This window comes from Panthera leo, chromosome C1 (assembly GCF_018350215.1).
Source record: "Panthera leo isolate Ple1 chromosome C1, P.leo_Ple1_pat1.1, whole genome shotgun sequence".
Classification (NCBI taxonomy): Eukaryota; Metazoa; Chordata; class Mammalia; order Carnivora; family Felidae; genus Panthera; species Panthera leo.
In genome coordinates, this window is record NC_056686.1 from 55,982,672 (window position 1) to 56,007,200 (window position 24,529).

The 24,529-nt window shown below is 42.9% G+C and overlaps 1 protein-coding gene across 4 annotated transcripts in view; it reads right to left on the minus strand.

The window, feature by feature from the left end:
• WLS (Wnt ligand secretion mediator) overlaps window positions 1-24,529 on the minus strand; it is a 100,310-nt gene that overhangs the window by 14,679 nt on the left and 61,102 nt on the right. For all 4 annotated transcript variants that reach the window (XM_042952119.1, XM_042952120.1, XM_042952122.1 and 1 more), the window contains exons 3-10: window positions 17,782-17,906; window positions 12,905-13,066; window positions 11,458-11,594; window positions 8,384-8,552; window positions 6,965-7,062; window positions 6,544-6,607; window positions 4,445-4,588; window positions 3,176-3,259 (exon numbers count right to left, since the gene is read on the minus strand). In XM_042952119.1, the coding sequence (XP_042808053.1) occupies window positions 3,176-3,259; window positions 4,445-4,588; window positions 6,544-6,607; window positions 6,965-7,062; window positions 8,384-8,552; window positions 11,458-11,594; window positions 12,905-13,066; window positions 17,782-17,906 (983 nt within the window). The remainder of the gene's footprint in view (window positions 1-3,175; window positions 3,260-4,444; window positions 4,589-6,543; window positions 6,608-6,964; window positions 7,063-8,383; window positions 8,553-11,457; window positions 11,595-12,904; window positions 13,067-17,781; window positions 17,907-24,529) is intronic.

Consider the following 24,529-nt stretch of genomic DNA (forward strand, 5'->3'; position numbering starts at 1 on the left):
TGTGTGAAACCACCCAATTATACCCCTGGAGCCAAGTGAAGGTCAAATCCCTTTACACCCAGTAGTCTTGACAACCAACATTCCACTTAACAACAAGATTTCCAAATCCCAGACACAGGCTCTCTTACTGGAAACATTTCCTCCGTAAGTGACAGAATGAAGTGATCACACACACACACAAAAGAGCCGGGGACAGGCTCTCTGGGAGTTTGCTGCATGTGGCTTGACCTGAATGTCAGGCACCTGGGGGTCCCCTTAGTGAAGGTTGGTGACCTTCTTCCCTGCATTGCACTTCTGTTCCCTACTGTCCGCTACCTCTAAACGGAACGCCTCTTTCTTTTCCAGAGGGAAGGGGCTAAAATACCAGACTGTGATGTACCATCTCTCGGTTGCTATGACTGAGGCCATTAAAATGGCAGGCATTAAAAGACTGCCCCTCAGGACCCAGCTACAAAGCCTCAAGGTCACTGCATTCCACAGCTTCCTGTTAGCCCTTCATTCCTGGCCTCAGAGCTTCAATATCCTGGCGAGATCCCCTCGCATTATATTTCATGGGGCTTAAATGCAAGCTCTCTCAGCAAGCCCGAGAGTATAATGGGAGTTTTAATACATTCCTTTTACCTAAGGCTGGGATCTATTTCAAAAAGTTACCCAATAGGTTTTCTTTCAGGTGAGCTCATTGCTGAGACATTCCAAAATGACATTAAAAAATAAATCCTCTGATGACTATATTAGTACAGTACCTGGGACATTGAGAGTTATGCCTGAAAACGTCTTAGATATCTATAAATAAACCTTAAAAAAATAACCCAGCAGGAGGAATGTGAGGAGCTAATGGAATCCAAAAGAACTCGCTGCTACCCCCTTGGAGTAGAAATCCACTCCGGGCTGACTGTCGCGGCAGATATAAAAAGCCAGCCACAGGCTGGAGCTATGTTAGAAAATACTGGGGCAATGGAATATTAATCTTTTTCTCCAAAGAAAAGCCACAAACTCTGCTCCTTAGAAGAATTGGCCTACCTTGCTTTAAAAAGGTGCGCTATCTAACATACACAAGGCTAAATTCGGGAAACACATAGGTACCTCAAAGATCGGCCAGTTGTCCCTTCTTGACTTCAGGTGGAAGGGACCCTCTGCAGAGGCAGGAGGGTAAGTAGCATGGGGACTGTGGTGGTGTGGCTTCAGCTTTCTAAGGTGGCAGACACATGTTGTTAGGACCAAAAGTGCCCTTTCTTTCTGCCTCCCTGGGAACATATCTTGGGATTGCCTTTTATTCTTGAGTCCAGCTTAACTTGAGGCTCTTTTCCTCCAAGCACACCCTGCTCTCTCGGACTCCCCCAACTGGCCATATTAAGTACCACAGCGCGTTACCGCGGCACTGGAGGGCTGGACACTTTGGTCACACGAGGGAACTGGCCAAAGGATAAGTCAGGCCTCAGACACCCTTGTTTGAGTCTCTGCTGGTTGAATAAAAAACTCATTCAGAATTTGAAATATTTTTACTGCATTTGGAGTGGCGAGTGAAATTTCCAAGGCTTTATAAACAAACAGTCTGATACAAACACAGCACTGGTGTAGGTCACAGCAGATGTGGTAAGCTGAACTTACGAAGACAGATATGCATATTTGTTTTATTTTTTTTTTTCCACATTCACGTCAGCCTTCAACAGCAACACTAACACTGCCCAGTGGGCAGAGCCCACATGGCTCGAGGGGCTCCTAACTTGGGTCAGAGGCGCCCTTGGGTGTCCTTCCATAAAGTTCAAGAGGTCCATGAACCGGAATGAGAACAATTATATCTTTATTTTCACCCGTTTCTAACTGAAAGTTACCATTTCTTTCATTTATGAATGTAGAAAACAAGTTCCTGTTAATATTAGCACCACTGATAATTCTGCCACCAATAGAAATCATAATTTCGTATCAATCACAATTATAGATATAGATCTGTAATATCTGTAACATATATAATTGCAAATACCTATATATCTGATTCCCTTTGAAGTCCAAAGTTTTTATTTTACTCATTTAAAAACATTCCAAGAAGAAGCCCTCAGCCTCCACCAGGTTGCCCAAGGGGGTTGGTCTATGGCACAAAAAAAACACAGGGGCCCCTCTGAGGAAATAAGCTAGCAGAACAAGACAAATCTGCATCCTAAGGCTCTATCTTCACTACTTACATTCTCAGTTTGGGCCAAATACAGAGAGGACAGAACAGCTGGCAAAAAAAGAAAAGAAAAAGTCAAAAGGACTGGGTTCTGGTCCCTAACTTACTGAATGTCCTTTGGCACAATATTTACCCTTTTTTTTTTTTATTCACAAGAGCACAGCTATTCCTGCCCACGATGTGCCAGGCACTCTGCAAATTACTTTGCAAGCATTGCTGCCCGTGGTCCTTACAGCCACCTTTTGCAGAACATCCGTTCTACATATAAGAAAATTCAACCTTAGAACTGTGAAATAACCCATCCACAATCCTACCCGGCTGGAAAAGAGCACAAATGGGAAATGTCTCTAAGGCTATCGATTTCATGTCTTAGCAACTGGGATAGCAAAACTTACCCTACTTCCCCACAGGATTTTTGCGAAGCTCCAATGAATGACAGAAAGGTAGCATGTCAGATTTAAACAGTAGTTTCCACTTTCCAAAACCAGTTACCAATATTTAAACATTATTACCATTATTGAGGTCATCAAGAGAGCAAAAGTTTGAGTTTTGGAAATAACCAGCAGAAAGGTAAGATTCTATCAAGGGGACTTGTGAATTATATTTCATGTTTAAGTGGCAATATAATTACTGCAAAGAATGGCTGATGGACTGTAAAAGGATCTATGTTAATGCCAGATAAGGATCAAATCAAACTGATACTTGCTTATTGCTGTTCTGCTATAGGGCTTGAAAAGTGTATTCTCAACTAAATGAAATAAGTGCCCTTCCATCTGGCTGCAGGCTTTTAATTTATTCAGCAACTTCTTCTTTCCGTGAGGCTGTACTGAAAGGGAAAATTCCGTCCACCTCCGGCCAGGTGGAATGTCCCTTAAAAAACATGGTTTGAAGAGCTGCCCAGCATTATAGCCTCCCTGCTCCTTCCTCAGCAGCTCTCTAGAATTTTCTATGCAGAGTAGAGGCACCTCTCCAGCACATTCTCACCCTGACTGTTCAGGATCCACTTACCTGACTAACGATGAAGAAAATGACAGTCATAGCAGCACAGGCCAAGGTTATCAGCATGAGGAACTTGAACCTGAAAATCAGCCCCTGTTAGGAAGGAGAAAAAGAGTACCTTAACACTCTCCCAGCTGGTACCAATCCTTTTCTCAATATATAAATCTATAAAAAACTAATTTTAAAGAAATCTATAAAACCAAATCCCTAAGAGTGACTAGTAAAATAATTTCACACAGTAACATTTCTCCTGCAGAGGTGAATGTGGCTGAAAAATTTATTGGGCCAAATATTTCTTATGTTCTTATCTCTCATGAAACAGTGATACCAGAGCCTGGGAAATTATATTCACAGCACGTGGTGAGGCTGCTAATTTCCCTGCTAAGCTGGTTATGCTTCTCTGCAAGGGTTCAAAGTCACCAAATCCAAGTTTTCTGCGGTTGTAATAAAATTCTGCTCCAGTGAACAAAAAGAAATGTGCATATTAATCAACATGAAGTGGATTTGGTTGAATTTTCTCATGTGTCACTCCAGCTCTAGAGCCAGGCAAAGCTTCAGCAAGTGCCCAGGGTTTCCTGAGAGCAGGATTTAAGGGAACCTGTGTTTCAGGGAGAGACACCTCTTATTCAGGGGTGCTTAGTTGCAGATCCACTGCATATAAAAACCCTGGGGTTCTGCAGTTTCTGTTTCTTTTCACGGAGGAATTAGGCCCATGTCTCTCCAAGGACAGCCACTTAGGCATGAGTCCAAGGGATCCTTGAAAAATTAAGAATGTGTTGCTTGTATTAGAGATTAGAGGATGTTGAGTGTTTTCCCTTGAATGAGATGCATAACATATAAACAGAAATTACCGAATTCTATCTGATCACCTGCTGGATATTTTAGGGGAAATGTAGCCTCTTGGGAGTCTAAAAATCAGATCACCTGGGCTGAAGCCCAGTCTCAAGGCTGATTCTGCCCTAGTCAAATCTCCCATCTAGTATCACCCACATTCCACCCCAAAGCTGAAGAACCTGCTGAACAAGTTCACCCCTAGTGAGGACAGAAAGACATATATACCACAGAAAACTCCAAGATCCACGCAGGCCAGCTAGGTGTTTTTAGGGTCGGATTTAGCCTCTTATTTTGCCCAGAGCTCCTATATTACATGAGAACCTCTCGATGTGTATTTGAAATAAAGGCTTCTAATCTCCAGGTATAGGTGTGTGGTATGTGTTTACATATCAAGCAGGAGACACTGAGTAACCAGATCCTGCATGAGCCAAGAAATTTCCTCACCTCATAGTGCAGCCGCCGGACTTTGCTCATGGCTGGCAGGCTGGACTGCTTCCCACTGATGTTCCGAAACACCTGAAACACCATGAAGCACAGAAACAGGAAGTAGAGGCAGAGGCAGATGCCAGCCACAATGATGAAGGCCATCTGATGGTTTCCAGTAAAGGAAATGGCAGGCTAGCTGGGGACACAAGCATGTCTCAGCTCTGTTGGCAACAACACCCTCTGTCTCCAAATAGTTGGGCAATTTTCAGGAGGATAAAACATTAAAACTGGTATTCTAATGCCAGTGATAGAGATTTTCTGACACAGAAGTACAACAGAATGGAATGAACCAAATTGCTCTCTGAGGCAAGGAAGAAGAGGAATGGAGTCTTGCTTGTTAGAAATGCAGATTCCAGGGCCCACTTTAGACTTACTAAATCAGAATCTGCCTCTTAAGATCCCCAGGAGATATGTATGTACAATAAATTTGAAAAGCACTAAAATACTGGATATCAGTTGCAAATTACTGATCAGGTAGAATGCTGCATTAAAATCACCTGAAGTGTTAAAATGCAGCCCAGGTTTCACTGAAGATGTATGAAATCAGATTTTTCAAGAGCAGGGAAACCAAGAGCAGGGATCAAGTTTAAGAACCACTGGGCTAGTTAGTCCTTGGATTTTTATAAGAAGACTGAGACACCCTGGAATCAGGAAGTGATGGAGTGGGGGATGGAAGCAGCCACAGCAGCTAGAAGGGATGCTGAGCATGGGACCTAAGTCCTTGAAGTAAAACCAGGGAGGAAATTCTGTTTGCAATCTTCTGTTACTACAAGAAAAATCTTGTCAAATGGGACAGGAAGCAGAAGGACAGATGGCCAAATTGGGAGATGAGGGTGGGGGCAGTATATACGTTGAAACTGATCAGGGCAACCCTGAGACCTATCTTTAAAGCTCAACTTGAGAACCACCAAGGCTTGGGGTACACTGAGCTGGCTTGGGGGGCAGGTGACCTGAATGCAAGTCCTTTCTGCTCCAACTCTACCCCAAGTTGCATATTTTAAAAAATTTTAACAAGTATGAACTCAGCATGTATATTTCATTAAGTAATACATTTCATGAAGTTTCTCCTTCTTCCATAAAGCTAACAGTACCCTGGAATGAGGAAACCTGACATTTTATTTGCCTCCCTGGACCTCCATCATATCTGTACAATGAAAAGGTTGAAGTAGACTTAACATTATGAGTATTTCCCGTGTTGTGCAGCTCACATTTTGGAGAGGAAGGATGGGAGTCATGGTGAGATCAACTCTCTCATCTTTAAGGTAATGATACTACTGAATCAGTTTGCTCACAAAGTTCTTGTGACACTAAGAAGCCCAGATAAACATCATGGCCGAACAAAGCATTATTTACCAGCACGTGACAAGATATTATCCATCAGGAAATAATACAACTCCAGCCTTTCTCCCCACTCCAGAGGAGAGTCTTTTTCTCCCAAAGCTCTTGACATATTATTCAGGAAGATAAAATATTTAAATCCAGCATCCTAAAGGGGATAAGCTAAGACTGTCGCTTCTGCTTCATGAAGATGACTCAGACAGAGTTTACACCAACCAACCAGAAGCGTCAGCAACTCCCCTGGAACTAATCACCTTAGCCTTATCTCCATGCGGTCTCAGAAAGGAATGGCAGCAGCACGTACGCTGGCACACCAAGGTCACTGTGAGAAGTCGCGCACACAGATGACTTTGGAAACGGGCTCTCCCACAGGGGCCCAGATATGAGCCTCTGTGGCTGCAGGGAAAAGCTGGCCATGCCGGAGTCTGCGGTAAACAAGCATATAGATCATTTAGACAGGCTGTGGTAAGACTAGCAACTCTGATCCATCTGGTGTGAGGATGCACTGCAACTTCTTCATTTTGCCTCCTCTCACAGGGCTTAAAAGCAAGCATTCATTCTTCTTCTTATTTGCCTTAATTGCACCGTTATCATTGGTCTGAGGATCAAAGCTCTGGCTGAGCACACATGGAGAACATTAGCAGGACTTAGAAAATCATCTTGAGGGACCAGGTGGCTATGACAAGAAATGAAACCCTGAACCCAGCAAGGAAGGATACAGCCAGCTCTGTTCCAACATCTGTAGTCCAGATACTGTAGAAGGGATTCGTGAGTTGTACCCCTCTACAAAGAAAAACGATATGGAAAGACACAATTAATACAGAGGCAAAGGGGAACTTTCTTTTTACACATTCTTAGTTTCTCACAGCCAGAGGGGTGGGAGCTGTATTTAGACTAAGAAAGGCTGGCAGACTTAAAGAGAAACAGAGTCTGAAGGATAGGGCCAGCACAAACATCTTCCACCTATAAAGGGCTTTGTCTTTGATTTAATCCCAATCTTTATCTGAGGATGTGACCATGTCCAGTGCTTTCACCCCATAGGCTCCCGGCCACCCTTCCCCTCTTTGAATACCTCTAAAGGAGCTGGAGTGGACATAGGGATGCACATGTTAGCCCAGGACCCCACAGGCACCTGCTCACCTCTCACACATATCAAATATGAAGAGGCAGAAAGAGCCAACAGCAATTGGTCCAACTTGCTTCCAATACCCTGCTATGTGATTCCGCTCATGCTGATCCTGAGGAAAACCAAATTGAGAAATGAGACAGGAGAAAGCAAAGCACATCTATAGTTAAGTCAGTCATTCAAACACCTGTTGTATATCAAGCATCACGCTAGGCTCTAGGCAGAGGAGAATAAGACCAAAATCTTTGTTCCAAAGGAGCTCATTGTTATCAGCCCACCCATAGGGGCCCTCACAGCAATAGTAACAGGATGCTATGGGAACCCAAAGAAAGGTCTTGTACCCTCAGCAGTGGAAGATCTATGGTCTGTAAAAGGACTCATTCAGAGTTGAACTCCTATGTGACTAAACACTTGTGTTTGATCAGGTGGGTGGTGCCCAGAGGACAAAATAAAGACTCTAAGGCATTAAAATATGTCAAGAGATATATCAATATCTCTCATGGTTAGGATAATAGACATATATTCTCCCTGTCTTCATTAAAATCAAGAGTGGTTCCTCTTGAGAGATACAGAGAGATACCAAGAGACAGAGAATGAAGGAATATAAAGTGAGAAAACAGGGAAAGGCAGAAGACAAATTGTAGCAGTCAGGCTGGAGCCCAGGTGGGGACACTGCACACAACTCACTCTGGGCACTCCACCATGGCAGGCTGCGCTGCTCTTCCCGAGTCTCCTGTATCCTGTCCCTGCTGTGAGGGCTCATTCTCAGTGCATCACTGCTGGAGGGGCCCTTATGGCTACCCCAGCCGTAAGCTAACACCTCTCTCTCTTCTCACTGCTCTCCTACAAGGGCTGCAAGTCTTCAGAAGCAATGATCAAACCATTATGGGATTTAAAAACAGTCCGCTACTACGAAGCTGATTGTGCCTGACAGGAGGACCAAGCTCCAGCTGGCACATCACCTTAGCCACAACGTGATGACTGCACCATTCTTATTTTTATCCATGGTACCTTCAGTCCCGCCTGAAATATGATTTGATGTCTGTGCAAACTGAGACCAGGGAGGTAATAGGGGTTACTAGGCCACCTGATCAAGTTGCCAGTGGGAAAGAGCCAGGCCCACATTCACTGGGGGTTACCTTGGTCCTGGGGACAAGAAGAGCTGAAGTCAAAACAGAGGAAATGGTGGTAATTGTTGACATTTGTGTGTTTACTTTCTGTAAAAAATACATCATCTCATTTAAATCTCACAAAACTCTATGCTTTAGGCCTTTAAACTCCATCTTACAGACAAGAAACCTGAAATTCTGAGTGATTAAATCACTTGCCTAAGGCCACCTGGCTAGTTCGTAAGTGGTAGAGTAGGAATCTGAACCACTGGTCTGACTCCAGACACTTCCTTCTAGTCCCTTCCTTCGTCAGGAGGCTCTTACCATCATGTGCTCGCCACAGAAGATGATCCAGAAGGAGAGAAGCATCGCATAGAAGATGCCCTGTCGGATGTCACCAAACAGCAGCATCCAGGTCCAGTCAAATCCAATGGAAAACCACTCCACCGGGATGTTGATAAAAGTCATGGAAATCCCAAGGGCAAAGATAACTCTGATCATGAGAGAATATCAGGAAAACCACTTTATTCATCTGGGAGGCAGATTTTCAAAAAAAAAAAAACAAACAAAAAAAACCCCAGTTTTGGGAAATGAGATGTTTCATATTAGGACTGAAGCCATATGATCAGTTTCTTAGCTCTCATTTCTACAGAGATGCAAAATGTCTTATTTCGTTAGCACCACTGCAGAACGAAGGAGTGTTACATTAACATTTTCTATGTAATTGAACCCAACCTCCTTAATGCCCTGAACTTTATTTTGGTACCAAATCAGATTAAGAGCTTCCTACAATGTTTTCCCCCGCCTTTGCCTTCTTAAGCAGACCTCTTTGAACATAATTATCCCCGCTTACCTATTCAGGTAATCATTAACCTGATCATTAAGAACACTCATTATCATCATTATTATGATATCCTCAGCAACTATGAACGAGCATGATTGTTTCAATAATAAATCACTCCAAACAACATGAAATACTTGTTTTAGCTGTGTGTTCAGTTTTTATTTTGTTTTTTCCCTATTGTACTATTAATTGCCACTGCTCTATCAAGTTCATGCATTTTGTCACTGATTTATTCATACTTCCATTCATACCTATGAAATACAAGGGTTAATTAAGCACGGATGACATACCAAGCATTTTGTTAGGGCTAGAGATACCTAAGAGAGTAGCCCTCTTCTACTCAAGGAGATATATGTAGTGGCTGAGCCAAATAAAGTGTGACAAGTGATATGACAGAAGTGTGCACAGGCTGCCACACGGACTTCTAACTTTGACAGAGACAGAAACTGAGAAGAGCTGGGAGTCAAGACTGGGGAGGTGGAAGGACATTTCAAGCAAAGGGAAAAGCCTGGATGGAGGCACAGAAGCCTGGAACAGCCTGAAGCATTTGGGGATCTGCATGTAGCACATACCAGGAAACGACAGGACATGACACTAAATAAGGAAAAAACGAAACAAAACAAAACGAAAAAAGCTGAGTTCATGAAGAAACTTGCCTACCCCATCAGAGAACTTGAAATTTGTCTTAAAAGGACTGAGGATCCAATAAGAAGGTTAAACAGTGGAATGATATCATTCATTCATTCAACACATTTGTATTTATTGAGTTCCTACTATGTGCCAGTCACTATTCTAGATGCTGGGGATATAGTAGTAAACAACGTAGGCAAAGATCCTGCTCTAACGATGCTTGCATTCAGCAGGGGTGAGAGGATGGGTCTGGGAGGAAAGATAACAAATAAATATAGAATATAATGAAGAAAAATAAATCAAGGTAAGAAAATGAAGAAAGAAGGAATACTACTTTACATAAGGTGGAGAGGAAAAAGTCTCTAAGATAAGAGACATTATGACAGGGCCTGAAGAAAATGAGGAATTGGGCTACAGAGATATCTAGGAAAGAGCATTTCAGACGAAGAGAACAGCAGTGCAAAGGCCATGGGGTGGGAGCATACCAGGCATGTCTAAGCATCATCAAGGGGGATGGTGAATGGTAGAGAGGATTGGAGATGAAATCAGAGGATTTGAAATGAAAAGCCAACAGAGAGCTTTGAGCAGAGGAGTGACAAGATCTGATTTATACTTGAAAGTGAACACTGGCTGCTATGAGAATAGACTATAGGAAGGACAAGAGTGGAAGCAAGAAGAGCAATTGAGAGGCTATTTCTAGTCATCCAGGTGAGAAATGAGAAGTGAAAGTGAGTTAGACTATGGTGGTAGCAATGGATACGGTGAGATTTCCAGCTGGGTTGGACGAGGGGTGTGAAAAAAAGAAGTAAAGGATGACTCCTACTTCTCTAATCTGAGCAGCTGAAAGGATGGAGCTGCCATTTCCTTCAGTGGGGATGCCTAGGAGAGGGGCAAGTTTGATGCAGAGGAAATAAAATGTTGTTCTTTGCATGTGTTACATTTTTGTGCAAGTGAAGATGTTAAATAAACAGCTGGAATATTTGGGTTGAGGGCTGAGAGAGGCTGAGGTTGAGGATATAAATTAAGAGTCATCAGAGTGTAGGTGATTTTTAAGACCACAAGACTAGACGACATCACTCTGGGAACAGGCATAGCTAATAAAGAGAAGAGGTCCAAAGACTGAGCACTGGCTCCCAAGTTTAAGAGGTTGAAAAGATGGTTGGAAACAGCACTGGAGACAGTGATGATCAGCAAAGGAGGAGAATAACCATGAGAAGGGTGAAGAAGGCTCTGTGAAGAAAAAGGAAATGGCCAATTACATCGAATACTGGTGATGAGTCAAGTGAGAACTGAGAAGTGACCATTGGATTTAGAATGTGAAGCTCACTGGAGATCCTGTCAAGAGCAGTTTTATTGAGGGGTGGAATGGGCCCAAGAAAGAACAGGTGGAGGAGATATATGGACAAAATTTTTGAGGAGTTTTGATATGAAGAGGAGTAGAGAGACGGTGTGGTGGCTTCAGGGGGAAATAGGAAAATCAAGAGTTTTGTCTAAGAATGTGAAATGGTATAGTGTGTTTGTATGTTAATGGGAATAATCCAGCAGAAAGGAAAAGTCAGTAATGTGGGACAGAAAGGGGATATATCTACGAGCATATCATCTTTATGGAGGTGAGAGGGTTGGGCTTAGGAGCAAGGCAGTTTGTCCACAGTGACAGAGAGAAGTATCTGACTCAGACCACAGGAATGAAGAGGAAAGACAGAATAGAGAAACAGAAATGTGAGAGAGGTTTAATCCTTAGGATTTAATAATAAGTTGCATGTGAAAGCTGAAGGAGTAAAAAGAGTCCAGGATGATTCCTGGTCTAATCACCTGCCTAAGTACCACAATGACCACTTGAACTAAACCCCAGCAAAACCAGGACCATGGCAGGAAGATCTAGAATGCCAGTGTTCTTTAAGAGTGCTCTGAAATCAGTTCTTACTTTTCTAGAAGCACTGGGGGTCGGGACATCATAGTGATCCTCCTCCAATACCACACCATAATGATGAAGATGCTGGGCGTAAGGAAGGTCTTCATTGCAAACCACACCTTGGTGAAGCCTCCATTTTGATGGATTCCCTAGACAAAGACCAATCATAATTTTGAAGGGGACTATATCTTAGTGTTATTTCCTACCAGAAAACGCATTTTGGGGAGAAGTGAAAAGAGATCTTTTCTGCTGAACTTTCAAGATCAAGAGCTTTAATATTCATAGCATGTACCCTCTTCACCCTTCCCCTGCCCCTTCCTCAGGCACTGTAAGAAATCTAAATAAAAGGCAAAAAAAATGGACCCACTCTATACAAAGGGAATCACTAAGAGCATGATTAAAGATTTTTCTGTGAGACTTTTTTATTGAAAAATTGGAGCTATTTTAAGATAGCTCCCAAAATGTTGGGACAGTAAAATGTGTTAAGGTAAATCTATACAGTGGAATGCTACACAGTATTGCAAAGTATATTTATATTATATTCACAATATACTATTAAACAAAAAAAAAGCAAGGAACAAAGAAGTCAGTTGAGTATGATTTTTTTTTGTTTGGAAAAACTATATGCATGTATCTTTCTATCTGTATAGAAAAAGTCTGTAGGGATATATATATCAAAACCTCAACAGTGATTATCTCTCTAGATATTACGGGCAATTTTTATGTTATTTTTTGTGTTTACTTTTGCTTCCTAATTTTCTACAATAAATGTGCATTTCTTATGTGACTTTTTTAGATAAAAAAGACTCGGTCCATGTTCTATTTTTTTTTTTTCTTTTTTTGCCTGTTAAACAAATAAAATGGAAAGAACCTAAAAAACACCATTGCTACCTTTAACATTTGTGCTTGAAATAAACTTAAAAAAGAAAAAAGAAAGAAAAAAGAAAAGAAAGAGGAGGGTGGTGCCTGGGTGGCTCAGTTGGTTAAGCGTCTGACTTGGTTTTGGCTCAGGTCATGATCTCACAGTTTGTGAGTTTGAGCCCCACACAGGGTGCTGTGCTGACAGTGTGGAGCCTGTTTGGGATTCTCTTTCTCCCTCTCTGCCCCTCCACTGCTCTCCCTCTCAAAATAAATAAATAAACTTTAAAAAAAAGAAACATTTGTCCTTGCAAGGTGAGACATGTGAATAAAAATTACTTTTATCTTGGTATTATTACACAATCATGACCATTATAATAAAATCTTAAATGGGTACAATAACTGCATTACTTTCCATTGCTGTAATCTCTCATGTCAATTGAAATCTCAGCCATCATTTCTATTTCTCAGGTGATGCAATGGGCACACGGAGATCCCAAGGGTGAGATGGAGTTACTTTCCAACACACATGCTCACAAACCACCGTTCTGAGCCAGTGTTCTAATGTCACATGCTGCCTGGACCCAGTAGATTCACTTACCACCAACTGAATATCTTTTATTTCCCCAATTCCAACATTGATTTTCTTCTTCTCATTCACAGGCAGCCGGATGTTCAGAAGGTAGTACTTATGAGCAACAGACCCGATTTCCATAAAAGGAAGGACATCACATTCATAGTAACGACCCTCATACTCTGGGGTCTGGAAGAAGAGCAGAGCGTTTGAGACAGAATCACTATTTCCAACAGACTATGTCTAAATTGTCTTACCTTCGCCTCATATCACCAATGCTGAAAAGCTAATGCTTAAAGGTATACCTCAGAGCTACAGATAATAGGGCACACTGGAGGCATGGTATCCAATGGCTGCTCCCTCCACACCCGCCCCCCAAAAAAAGACCCAGCCACATTTGAAGTGGAACCAGAAAATTTTAGATAAAAAACAGAAATCTCCTCTCTTAGCAAACACTTTCTCAGTTCTTCAATCCGCATTAAGCTTCACATCAGAATAACCTGGTCTACCAGGCCTATAAAGGGCTTTTTATTTGCAGCACATCATGGAAGACCACTACTATTCCATGACTGTTGGCTGCATGGAACAGGCAACTTCTGAAATGTTCATCACACTCTTGGATGCCAAGAGTAATTTTCACGGCTTTTGCCTGAAGCTACAAGAAGGTGAAAATATCTTCTTTTTATTGATTTGATAGAAAAAGAAGCAAGTCAAGGAACACTTAGAATTTGGGGAAGACAGAAGGGATAAAAGGTAATAATGGGATTAGGTTGTCAGAGATGCCAACTTGGAATTTTCTGCCTCTGAAGCTTCCTAACTGCCCAAGAGGTTAGATGGCAGAAGGGAGCAGAAATTTTAATTAAGCCAAATTTAGCCCAATTTCTAGAAAAGCCTCTTGGACTTCCTGCCAATGATTGAAGAGCTACTGCTCAGAAAGCATGGTTGTGAGACATTAAAGAGTAGGGGTACAGGTTGCTTTTGAAAACTAAATTCTGCTCTACCTCACCAGGACTCCTGGCTATGTGGCCCTGCTGAGGGGTCAGGGTAGGGAGTAAATATGGGCATGTAGAGGCATCAGCTTTAGTAGCTAGGGACTTTTCCCTGATAAAAGAGATGAGTGTCTGCCATCGATGTAGGGTTTATATGCCAGCTTCAGTATTTTCCTGGTGTACACCTCTTAACCAAGTGATAGGGAAGACCTAATTCGTTGTTCCTAAGACTATATTCTCAGGACCAACATAATTTTTTTGTGTATCTTTAGAGTAAAAAGTCCAGTGGAGAAATCAGAAGGAAGACAACAAGTAATCCACAATCCGACTGGTGTATGAAGAGTCTCTCACCCTTTGGTGATCTTGGAGAATTCTTTATTGGACAGAGCTTAGAGTGCAATAAACAGAATTTTGTATAGAGACAGAGACAAAAGTAGAGGTACAGCAGGCTAATATCTGGCTTTTATGCTTCCACTCTTCCCTTCCTCACTCATAGCAGACATTACAAATCAATCATAATAGTTTTGCATCCCCTAAGGTTTGAAGGACTCTTTCAGAACTATTAGTTGACTAGACTTGGCTTATGAGATTTCAAACAATTCTTCTGTCGAAAGCTTTTTGCTTCTGTTCCAAACTTCAGTTGCAGACTGGATGATTCTTCTTATGTAGATTCCTTCTCTCCTCTCTACTCCTTTCCTTTACACTTATAAATCAGGGCAAGTATTGGGGCTCTGCAGGAACTACCCTCCTCAAATTTGGCCTCAGATTAATCCACATGGAAGAAGTTAATTGTCCTCTATGTTAACGGCAAGAAAGAATTTTCTTATGTGCTTTCCTTCAGGGTCTTGTTTTATTTCTAGAAATTGAGGTTTTGAGAGGGAAGGGAACAAAACTTACTTAGTCTATTGCCACTGACTTGATTGTATTTCTCGCCCAAGGTCCCAAAGTAGTAGCAGTACTGGGTTGGGGGACATAGGTCTTCCAAATCCAGCCTCTAACTCTGATGGGGAAGAGGACCCTCAAGTACAGCAGGGAGAAAACAGTGATGTTGCCCCAGACATGTACTGAGGCATGTGTCTGTGGTAGGGAAGGCACTGAACGTCACGTCAGGAGACTTCTATTCTAGCCCTGATCTGGCCCCCTGCTGGATTCCTTGAGAAGGTCATCTGCCTCATTCAGCCTCACTTTCCTCCTAAGTAAAACAAGATCTCCAGGGTTCCTTCTAATTCCCCATTCACGGTTCTCTCAGTGTCCTCCACTTCCTCGTCCTTATAGAGAGGGTAACACTACCACTTCATGAGACAAATTTACCTTCAACAAATTAGGCACATCAGATTCTGGGATCTTGGCCTGGCCTACCTGTCTCCGAGACAAATTCACTGTCTCCTGTTGGGAACTTATCCTTATGCACCAAGGTTCTGCCTCTGCCAGTATTTAGGACATTTAGGAAGAAAGGCACTCCCCCCTTCCTTTCCCCATCCCCCTCAGTCCTCCCCCAACTCCAGCATGAGACCGGCTAATTAGGACAAATTACAGCAGGTGGCAACTTGACTTTTTTTTTTTTCCCCAACTCACAATCCACCAGGGACTAAAAAGCTTTAAAGCAATTTCTCATTTAATCTTCAGACTCAAGACTAAATTTCACTGCAATCAAAAAGCAGAGATTTGATGATTCATTTCCTTCACACTTTTCAAGGTTTAATATCTTTCTTGAAAGGGATCAACACATCCTAAAGATAATTAAGCAGCCATCATTAAGAAGCAGTTCCAGGCTTCTTGATGACCTCCCCCTCACTCTGCTTCTCAGCGCCCTCCAAGTGTGTAAGTGAGGCAAGAAATGACTTTTCCATTTTCTGAGGATGAAATTCCATACCCCAAAGCTTCATATACTTTAGCTTAGATATCCAACCAGTCTCACCTCTGAAAGATGCAATCAACTTGCAGTGACAGAAAGGTTTTAATTAATTTTTCCCACTGCATATAAAGATTTGAAAATGTCAGATAGTCCTCTCTCCTGCTACCTCAGGTTTCTCTCTACCACTCATTTTCACCTACAGATTACCCCCAAGTACCTACCCCAAACAATTCCAGATGATTTTTTTAGGGGATGGTACTACATTTGGCAGACAGCAGAGGGTCTAGGGCAGTGACATTTAAACTTCATGAAACCGCAGGAGTTGAAATCCTGTTAAAACACAGATTCCTTGGTCCTATACCCTGAGATTTTGACTTACTAGGTTTTGGGTGTGAACCAGGCCTGGGAATCTGCATTTCCTACAAGCTCCGAGGTCATACTGGTGTTGCTGGTCCTCAGACCACACTTTCTGTAGTTCTGGTCTAGGGAACCTGGGGAAGGGAGAGTTCATAAATACCAGGTTCCCCTATATATAGGGTGTGTGGGTTGCCCACAACAGTCCTGGTGGCCCACCTGGTGAAACCTCCTCTTTCATTCCCAAACATATCCCAGAGAGGATACGAAATAATAAGGTCACCCTGCTTGTGTCCACCATCTCATTTAATCCTTCTAAAGAAACCCAAAGCAGCTATTATTATCCCACTTTGCAGATGAAAAAATTAAGCTTGGACAGATTAAGTACGTTTGCCTAAGTCCATGCAGTCAGTAAGTGATACAGCCTGAAACTGAAGCCAAGTGTGTTTTGTTCCAAATCCACACTTTTAACTAAATGGTAATACTATGAACCTGCCCTTCCCCATCTTACTCCTCTTCAGTGTAGGGTGGGCAGCTGGGGCATGATACCCAGAAGCTTCAACCTACCATTCCTACCATTCATTCCACAGGACACCCCATCTTTGCAGCGATAGCCAAAAGTGAGGCCAGGAAAGGCCAATGCTAGGAGAGAAGAAGTACTAAACTGATCGATGGAGCAGGTATTACAAAGCTGCCCAAGTCCTTTAAAAGCAACTGATCCGAAGATGCCAGATGACATAATCAAGAATGTGTTTCAGTGCTGTTGGGTCTCTCATGCACTTCACACAGAAAAAATGAGACAATTTCTGTACCCGAAGGGACATCAGAGGTCACCTAGCTGATGGTGCTCCATGTCAATACCCTTAAGGAATGTAACCATGAGTGACAATAACCATGGCTCCATTTCATCTTCACAGAAACTTTAGTCAGTACGGGCAGCGGAGTCAGAACCTGGGAAGGTGTGTGTGAGGACAGCACTTGGCAATGAAAAGGGCCCCTGGCTAACTGTGACCTGGTCCTTATACCATCAAATCCTACTATCCTTTGAGGGTCACTGAGTCAATCTTTGCATTTTCATTTATGAGGAATCATAAAATTAAAGGCCTTTGCCCAAAACAAAATGTCTCCTTATTTTCAATGCAGGAGAGTAACCTCCCTCCTGTGGGCAGTTGAAAGAGTCCTCCTGGATGAACCAGAGAAGGGAGAGCCTTAAAAATGGGTTAGAAGACCCAGGTCTCAAATGAAATTAGATTTCCTCCCTCAGGGCCTCTTTTTTGTATGTGGTATTCACTGGGATTTTTAGTCTTTGTACCTGCACATTAACTCTGGCAACAAAGGAATGCCTAAGAATCAGAGAAGCAGACACAAGCATTGATTCAATATGAACAGATTCTCACACCTCAAAATAACTTAGCAACATTCTTCAGACACTCTCAGTGCTTAAGAACCAAGGGTTTATTTGTATGGAGCGATTTCAGAGAAACAACCACATCACTTCAAACAGACATTCTTTCTTCTGTTCTTTCTTCCTGAACAGGGACATACAATCACCACATTGCCCTTTTCTCCACTAAGACAAAGGATGACGACTAACCTTTGTGGGTCATTCATACTAAAGAACATACCTGTCAGCTGTAAAGTAAATCTTTCCACATACCTGGAACCCAAATAAAAACCCTATCAACTTAGACACCAAGGCATCCTACCTTGGGGGATGTGAAGGTACATTTGAGTTTCCGGGGCACTCTCTCGTGGGCCATTTCAGTCCATTCAGCAAACATATCATCACGGTAAGCCAGGGAAACATCCATGGAAACTTCTGCATTTTCTTCTGCAAGAGAAAGGATGCACAATTCAGAAATGGCATCTGGGAAGGTATTTTGGAAACAGTTCAAAAATTCTCATAGGCTCTGCCATGGAAATGAAGACAAAACAATATATATTCATTTCTCTCAAACTCCAGATCCAAGTCTCCAAATCTGAAACTTAAAAGTCATAGGGTGAATGTTGAAGTTGGATGCTCGGTCCCTTCCTTAACCTCTCTGCCAAAGAGTCAAACAGCTTTCATGTAAACTCCTCCAGAGACAGGGGTCTAACTCTCTCTGAAGCAGCTCAAGTGGTCAGACTGTGACTCATGATCAGCACTTATCTTCCTGAGACTTGCAACACAGGTCCTAGGCCTGCCCAGAGGAGTTACATGGAATGTGAAGTCCTTCTTCCACAGAAGTGCCTTAGGTATCTGAAACCCATACTTCATCTGCCTGTGTTTTCTCTCCTATCTGATAAAAATAACCACCGCTCAGAGACATGATTTAAGTACGCTCTGTGCTGCCTTTGTAACACACTCTAGTCTCAAGGCGTCTTTCTTAAAATTACTTCCAAAGAAGTTCTCAAAAATGGGATCTTTTATTTCTCAAAAACTCAAAACCCCTTCTGCAAATGGAGGGGAAAGTTAATGTAAAAGATGAAGGGTTTTTCCAAAATTAAAGACTTATATATGCACAGATAAGAATATAATAATAAGCACATCATTGTGCAAATGAATATTCACATGTACTTCCATATCAGTAAGAACCATAAATGGGTTTAACTCACCACAGAACTCACTAAGGAGACGAGATGAATAAAAATTGCATCTACCCATTATGTCTGTCTTAAACTGTGCCGAGCAAGTTCAAGAACAGGAGAGTCTTAATTGGGGAAAAAAACCCGCACAGATCACATTTCCAAAATGATTGGAGAACCAGCTTTCACTGGCGTTATGAGATGGGGTTCAATTCTAGGCTCTAGAAACAGATGATAACTACTGTTTGGAAAATTAGGGCTTTCCATCCACTGGCCCAGTGTGACCTGAAGCCAATCTGACAATGTGAACCCCAAGTTCTCTGAAATCCAGAAAGAGAAAGAAAGAATGCAAGAAAGGAGGGATCTGAGGCCATCTGGATGTAGATGAAACCCTCAATGAACACCAGCGTCCTGCTACTTTCTTAGTACAATTTAAATCCTCAAACATGGTGAATTGGCCATTCCTATTTTCCTCCTCTCCCTCCTGAAATGCCACAGAACAAACAGTAAAGGAATTCAAAGGATATTAAATCACAAGGGGAAAAAGTGGTGATGACACGAGCAGATCAGAGATTGCAGCACTTTTAAAAAAAATGAAAGATACATGAAATAGAGCTTCCTGACAGCCAGAGAGAGGGGCACAGCCTAAACTGCAACAGAAGGGCTACTGTGGGAAAGTGAGCCATCATGTCCAGTAGACCCCCAAGGAGCTCAAAATTTGAAAACACCAGTGTTGCAGAAGACAGGTGAGGCATGGTGCTGACAACAGGGTAACTGGCTCAAAGTTTGTACACAAAATCATTGGATCTCCAGGTCTTCTATATCTGCCTGTCTCTGCACAGTTTGAGGAGAAACTCTGGACTTGGAGACACCAGGCAGTGCAGAGACTCAGGGCTGAAAACAGGGAAGTACAAGTCCCTACATAAGAAACTGTGCGATACCCAGCTTGACAGAAAAAATGCTTACAGCGTTTGTATGTCCTCTTGGTTGGGGCTCAAGCTGGCCACAGCTGCTCCTTGCTTGACAGCCTCAGTGGTCAACAGAATGAACTGGCCAGAGCTCTCACATTAGACACCAAGCTTTTTCATCCTTTTCATTTCTTTTTTTTTTTTCCTAAAGTTTATTTATTTACTTTGAAAAAGAGCACGAGCAAGTGGGGGAGGGGCGGAGAGGGAGGGAGACAGAATCCTAAGCAGACTCCACACTGACAATGCAGAGCCTGATGCAGGGCTCGAACCCACGAACTGTGAGATCATGACCTGAGCTGAAATCAAGAGTCGGACGCTTAGCCAACTGGGCCACCCAGGCGCCCCTACATCCTTTTCATTTCTAAAACTGGCATTAGCAATTGGGACTTTCAGCTATGTTGTGTTGAAAGAACACTTCCAGAACCACAGGACTCAAGAGTATAAATGTGAAAAGCTGTAAAAGAAGATATCAGTCCACACACTGGGCTTCTTGGGGCCCCAGGGTTCAGAGTAGCACTGGCCTTAGATATTGGCAGGAAGGGCCCTTAATTTGGGTCCAAATTTTAAAGGGCCCTACTGTCTGGCCCTCTTCTAACTATTCCCTTTCTCACAGGAAGAGAAACCCTCAAGTGAAAGGGACATGCCCACCGAGGGCCTAAACCCCTTACCCCTACTTTTAGAATATGCTTGGGGCTCCTGGGTGGCTCAGTCGGTTAAACAGCTGACTTCAGCTCAGGTCATGATCTCGTGCTCCATGGGTTCGAGCCCCGCATTGGGCTTTGTGCTGATGGCTCAGAGCCTGGAGCCTGCTTCAGATTCTATGTCTCTCCCTCTCTCTGCCCCTCTCATGCTCATGCTCTGTCTCTGTCTGTCTCTCAATAATAAATTTAAAAAGTTAAAAAAAAAATTAGAATATGCTCCAAGAACTCAGGAGCCCAGAATACCCTACCCTGATAGCTCTGAGCCTATCTCCATGGCCTTGGTGGGGGGGTCTTCCCCAGATCTGGCCTCCTAAGGGGTACTATACAACCACTTGCGCACCCCCTGGGCTCAGGACTGGTCAAAGGCTACTCTTTGTAGGATACAGTCAGAGATGGAGCAAGGAGGTTGGGGTGTCCATACACATAACACTCAAAGCTCCTTTTCTGTAGGGGATGGAGCCAGGGGTGGAAAGAAAAGGCATTTAGGGGCCCACAACTCCTTGGTCAGTCCCATTTTGGCACAGAATTCCAAGAAGTGGAAGAATCCGAAATTCAAACCTGGCTTTCCAGTGCATTATGAAGGCAAATGTTATAATCAGATAGAACTTAACTTGGCTTAACAATTTGTTGGCCTGATTTATCACTTTTAGGTATTTAGACATATGACAGCTATGCTTTCTTAGGCACTCTTGCCTTGGGCCCAAATGTTAGGGGTGAGCTTAATCAGAACAGGTGCCTCAGGGAGAGGGAAGGCCAGACAGACTCACCTCCTGGCCTTCTCCCAGCTTTAAGAGTTATTCCCATCTGTTGGGAATCCCTAAAGGAAAAACTGTTTTAAAGGACGCTGTTAAAAGCAAACAAATTTTAAACACTGCTTTCATGTCTGATTACTCTGTATTTAAGCCCATATGACTTCCGCGCTTTCATTTAAATGATATCATTTAATGTTCCCAACAAACTCTATGAAGTGGGGCACAGATATTTCCTTTTGATTAGTGAATTAGCTGAGGTCCTCAGGTATTAAGTAATTTGCCTGAAATCATACTGTTGTTGGTAATGGGAGGGAGACAACCATTTTCAAATTGCCTTAAAACACAATTATCTTTTTTTTACGTTGCTTAGAGAAGACTGACTACTTGGTATTAAAAGTAGCCCATCAAACTAGTCACAAAAGATGAATAAGTAAGTCTTCAGCAAAAACACAGGCTCTAGGCAGACACCCTCTCCTTGACGCCTGGCATCCATCCTGTGAGTAAGAGGTTAGAAATTTCCCAAGAATACATAGCTAGTAAATGACAGAGTTGGGACTTAAACCTGGGTCTGGGTCACCCCGAAACCCCACTACCCTCAACTACCTTTGTTGGTAGAAAACAGCAGACTTCAAAAGAAACCTAACAGGGGGCACATGGCTGGCTCAGTTGGCAGACGGTGTAACTCTTGATCTCAGGGTCCAGAGTTCAAGCCCCAAGTTGAGCGTAGAGCTTACTTTAAAAACAAACAAAATGAAACTTGACACCCGAATCAAGCACACTGCGGTAACTCAGGCTACTCAATGCTAACCAAACAGCCTTTGCAGCTTTCTACGGGAGAGAAATATGTAGTGCTTTGGAGGCCATGAGCATGGCTTGCAGCGTGTCTGGAATTCTTTCATCTGAGCTACACAGCGCCATTTCAGAAACCTGACTGGGGAAGTGTGACATGCCATAAGAACGTGATGTGACGTGACATGATGGAGCTGGAAGCCTGGGGCCAGCTAAGTTCATGTTGTAGTCTGCCCCTAACCACATGGGAGATCAGGGACAGGGTGGGTCTGGATGCGGCATTAAGCCCATCTGTTGGAGGCGGCCGCTTGTAGCTCCAGACCACAGCCATCGTGAAGCAGTACAGGTCAGTCTCACCAGACCTTCTGCTTTTTTCAAGACAAAGCAGAAATGCAAATTGTTACGAAACATCTCTCCATTTTTAAATGTCTGTAATTAATTCACTAAAAACAAAAACTAAGCTACAACAAAATGAAACTCTCTGTGCAGTTCAGCTAATGAAGGATCAGGTGATCTGGGTGATACTGTGGAGGTGACACTTTTCATACTGCCTTCACACCACCATTCTTTTCTTTCTGTTCCACCATCAAGTGAAGTTCTTTCTAAAACTTTCTATTACTGTTCACAAACTGTATCACATGTTTCGCCTTATCCTCACAATCACTTACTTCCTGTGCTGTCTGAGACAGGTGTCATCATTCCTGAGCTAGAGAAGTCAAGACTCCAAAAGCCCCACTTCTAGAAACATCAGAATCAAGCTTCTAGAGTTTCATGAACTGCAGTCCTATACCTTTTGGCTGTCTTTCATAGTGTACTTAAAAAAACAGAAACCACAGGGAGAATGGCAGGTTCAAGTGACCCTCTGACCTTCCCTTACTGGACTTCGTGATATCACCCCCTCGCACATATGCTCAGGCTTCTAACCCTGCTGGAACAGGACTTGTCTCTTAGGATTTTGTGACCATTAAGTTAGTTATCACATGGAAAAAAAAAATACTTAGAACACTTCAGAAAGCATGAAGGATTGGCTACTGTTTTTACCATTTTATTAGGGAACTGAAAATCTAATACCTACCTTTAATTCAACATCATTACCAGGTCTCAGGAACATCAAACTTCCCACTATGAACCCCTATCCAAACCTGGAACACAGAACTCAGAAACAGGAAAGCACTGGCCAGAGAAACCCAGCAAAGCTGTGAAGTCAGCCCCCTGAATCATTTTCTCTTCTGCCTCCAATGGACTCAGAAATAAAGTTCAGCTTTAATGACTATGTTGCATGTAATAAAACACCGGTTTCATGACTCCCGGGATACTGCGTGGGCAATACTGCCCCCCTTCCCCCAACACCCCCAGAGATAATGAAAGTGAAGAATCCAATTTGAACTCCCTGGGAGAATAGGCAGGAAGGCCAAGGCTACCCCTGGCACCTGGAGAACGATCCCTATAAAACGAGGACACTGGTTATACCTGTTCCATGGGGAAAAGTGGTAAGGTATCAATATAGGGCATTTGTAGATTTGAAACCCATGGTTTTCCACACCTATACCAAACCAGCAGCTTTGCTATTCTGTGGGCTGTCCAAGCTTCCCATTTCTCAAATGGCTTTGGAGACACATTTTAGTTGGGTGGAAAATTCATTTGGAATACTGGGAAAGGAGGTGTGGAAAGGCACTGTGGTTCTTCACATTTACTATTTTCATCCTGTTACGGGGGTGGTGCTCTGACATGAGGAAATCTGTACTCCATGGTTCTGTAGGTGCAGACTCAGACTGCAGAGTATTACTGCAGGTGGAAAGATCTATGCCTTTCCATATTGGGAAGCATTGACCAATCATATCCTTAGGAATCATGTTACCTTCTCAGTTAAACTGCCCTGCCCTGCCCTGCATGAGAAAAGCATTTGCCAATCAGTTTTCCAAAGACAAGAAGAAAGCCAGAGAGGAGAGCAAGTCCTTTGCATAAAGCAAGAAATGGTTGGGGAGACAAACAGGAAGAATCTGAGCACCACAGAATATCTAGGGCAGCTGTTTAACATTAAGAATGGATCCCAGTGGGGTGAAGCAATAAAAGATGAAGATTCATTGAGGAAGTGATCAGGATGCTTCTCATTTAGACTTCTTGAAATGGGCATTTTCCAGTCAAGATAGTAGAGCCTGTGGGCCAAAGAGATCTGTTTCGGAATTCTATCTTTACGTCTTTCTGGATGAGTGACCTTGAATGCGTCTCAGTTTGCACATGCAAAATAGAAATCATGGGACCTACTTCCCTAGGCTGTTGACAGGACCATTTGGTACACAAGTACTTAAAAATACTAGTTCCCCTTCCACCCTGGTTTAGGATGGTTGGGTTGACCAGTTACCAGGAAATAAAGGGGAGAAAGGGGAGGGCAAGTTACATTAAGAGGAAATAAAGAATTATATTATGGTTGTCAGAAGCTTTTAGGTTCCCTGAGAAACCTTGGTTTTCCTGGGCCTTTGCCCTGGGAAGAAATTAAAGAAATTTCAAAATGCTCACATGCACTCCCACATTCCATAGGAGAGCCGCCAGTCACCAGGGCCTGTTTGGGTAACCTCAGAAGGAGGCCGCACAGACCAGCCTCCTCCCAGCCTCCAGCAGACATATAATCTGGGGTTATTTATGCCAGCGTTCCTTCCCCAATCAAAAACTCTCTGACCT